General features: G+C 34.3%; 1 protein-coding gene across 1 annotated transcript; it reads left to right on the top strand.

Moving 5' to 3' along the window:
* Positions 1–1294: 1294 nt before the first annotated feature.
* On the top strand, positions 1295–2158 carry LOC103311638 (tigger transposable element-derived protein 4-like). The gene has a single exon (XM_008191317.1). It carries the CDS (start codon positions 1295–1297, stop codon positions 2156–2158), a length of 864 nt encoding a protein of 287 aa, XP_008189539.1.
* The last annotated feature ends 496 nt before the right edge of the window (positions 2159–2654 follow it).

The following is a 2654-nucleotide window of genomic DNA, read 5'->3' on the forward strand; positions in this document are numbered from 1 at the left end:
AACATCAAAAGTGTGTATAGTTATATTTTAATAACAATACACTGGTCACAATTATATTTTTAGGCTTTTATTAAAAAAAATCACCATCATTATTTATATTTGTATAAGTAACCTAAAAAAAAATATTATATACATAGACCTCAGGGGGCCCCATATATTGACATTGTCCGGGGCCCCAAGAATCCCAGTTGCGGCACTGCTTGTCCAACTGATATTCTTGACAATTTAATTTGCAATACATAAATAATATTGATAATGCTGATGTTTTCTCATTCGATAATGATGACCGTAGTCCGTAAATACTTTTTGACTCTCTTCAAAACAGAAAAGGACCTATCTCCACTTGCATTAGAACATGACAATGATGGCATACAAATAAATAATTTTAAAGCGATTTCAACATTAGGAAAAGTTGTGTTTAATGATGGATTATTATTAAGGTATTTTAACATTCCTTGCATGTTTTTAGTTTCAATGTGAAAATTTGTTATATAATTTTAAAATTGAACGATTTCTTCATAAAATACTGAACGATATATTATATATAAAGCTACATGGCAGTGCGTCACCATTTACGATTTACCATAATACTATTAATATTAGTATATTATGTTATTATCATGTCAATTATTCAATAACAATACATTTTCCGAAAAATGGTTAAATATACCTAACTCAAGTCACCCGCTTCCCGCCACCACCCATAGGTTAACAAAGTAGCCAGTGTAGGCACACACACCAATCCATAAACATAAATTACAATTATTTACAACACATTTTTCATAGATAAAATATTTTATCTTATTATAGATTAGGGCTGGCGGTATTCAAAATGTTGATACCGGTATCCGGTATTTGTTTACTACTGGTATTTACGATATTACCGGTTATACGGTATTTTCGGTAATTACCGAAAATACAGTACCACGGTAATTACCGACAATAACGAAGTGCGGTAATTACCGGAAATACAGTACATCGGAATACATATCAAATACAGATAATTAAAACCTTCGATAATTCGAAACCTTCGGTAATTCGAAGTAAATACTCGGTTCCTTGAAAACCACGCGGTAATTCGAACAAAAACAATGCATTTAAGTACACTTGGTAATTCGAAATTAAATTTTGGGAAAACTGGCCACTAACTATAGAATATTATTGTAAGAACCTTATCGTTTTATTTCTTAATCGTCTCTAATCGTAATTTAACTCGTCGAGTCGTCGATAGCCGTCAGCCGAATGTAGTTTTATTTTAGTTTCGTTTGGTCAGTTGTAAAGTCAAGTTCATGTGATGAGTGCGTCTAATTCTAAAAAACACAAATCTTTGACGATTTCAGAAAAAAAACAATTGATTGAAGCGGTTGAAAGAGGTGACAAAAAAACCGAAGTGGCTAAGACATTTGATATTCGTTTAAGTACACTGTCTACGATTTTGAAGGACAAAAATAAAATCATCACTGCGTCATCAAGCGGTGGTCGGAAACGAAACAGTAAAGGTGAGCATCCAAGACTAGAAGAGTGTTTAGTACAATGGGTTAGGCAATGCAGAGGGCAAAATGTGCCTGTAAGTGGCCTCTTACTCAAAGAAAAAGCAAAATCATTCGCCAAAGAGTTGGGCATCCCGTTTTTCTCAGCTAGTGATGGATGGTTAACGAATTTTAAGAAAAGAAACGGTATTGTTTTCAAAAAAATGTGTGGAGAAAGTTCTAGCGTTGACGATAACGTGTGTTCAGAGTGGCATCGTAAACTTTCAACTTTGTTAAAAAATTACGAGCCACGAAACATGTTCAACACAGATGAAACCGCTCTATTTTTTAAATGTTTACCAGATAAAACTTTCACTTTTAAAGAAGAAAAATGCCACGGCAGGAAACATAGTAAAGACAGGTTAACGATTTTATTAGCAGTAAACATGAACGGCTCCGAAAAGTTAACTCTACTCCTCATAGGAAAAGCTGCCAAACCTAGGTGTTTTAAGGGCATACGTTCATTTCCTATAACTTATCGTTCAAATAAAAAGGCATGGATGACGACAGAATTATTTAATGAATGGTTGTTTTCACTCAATGAAGACATGAAAAAACAGGAACGAAAAATGCTACTGTTTTTAGACAACTGTACAGTTCATAATAACCCACCCCCCACCTTTAACTAATATAGAACTTCAATTTTTTCCTCCTAACACCACATCGAAGTTGCAACCACTCGATCAAGGTATAATTAATAATTGTAAAACTTTTTACCGTCAAGAAGTTGTAAAGAATGTGCTGGAATGCATTGAAAGTGAACAACGCCAAACATTAGTGTATTGACTGCTATGATATTTGTTGATAAGGCATGGAAAAAAGTGGCTCCTTCTATGATACTCAAGTGTTTTAAAAAATCGGGATTTACCATAGAAATTCAAGAAACAGAAAACGACCAGTTGAATATTGAATCGATACAATGGAATTCCCTGCCAACTCAAGATAATGTATCTTTCACTGATTATGTCAATGTAGATGAAGATGTTGCTGTATGGGGAGTCCTCTCTGACGCCGAAATTTTGGAAAATATATTAAGCATTGATGAAGACAATGAAGATGACACAAGTCCTCTATACTCCGCGCGGAATAAGAACGTACCTGGGCGGCGGACCAAAACAGGTTTGC

This window comes from Acyrthosiphon pisum, unplaced genomic scaffold (assembly GCF_005508785.2).
Source record: "Acyrthosiphon pisum isolate AL4f unplaced genomic scaffold, pea_aphid_22Mar2018_4r6ur Scaffold_11332;HRSCAF=11948, whole genome shotgun sequence".
NCBI lineage: Eukaryota > Metazoa > Arthropoda > Insecta > Hemiptera > Aphididae > Acyrthosiphon > Acyrthosiphon pisum.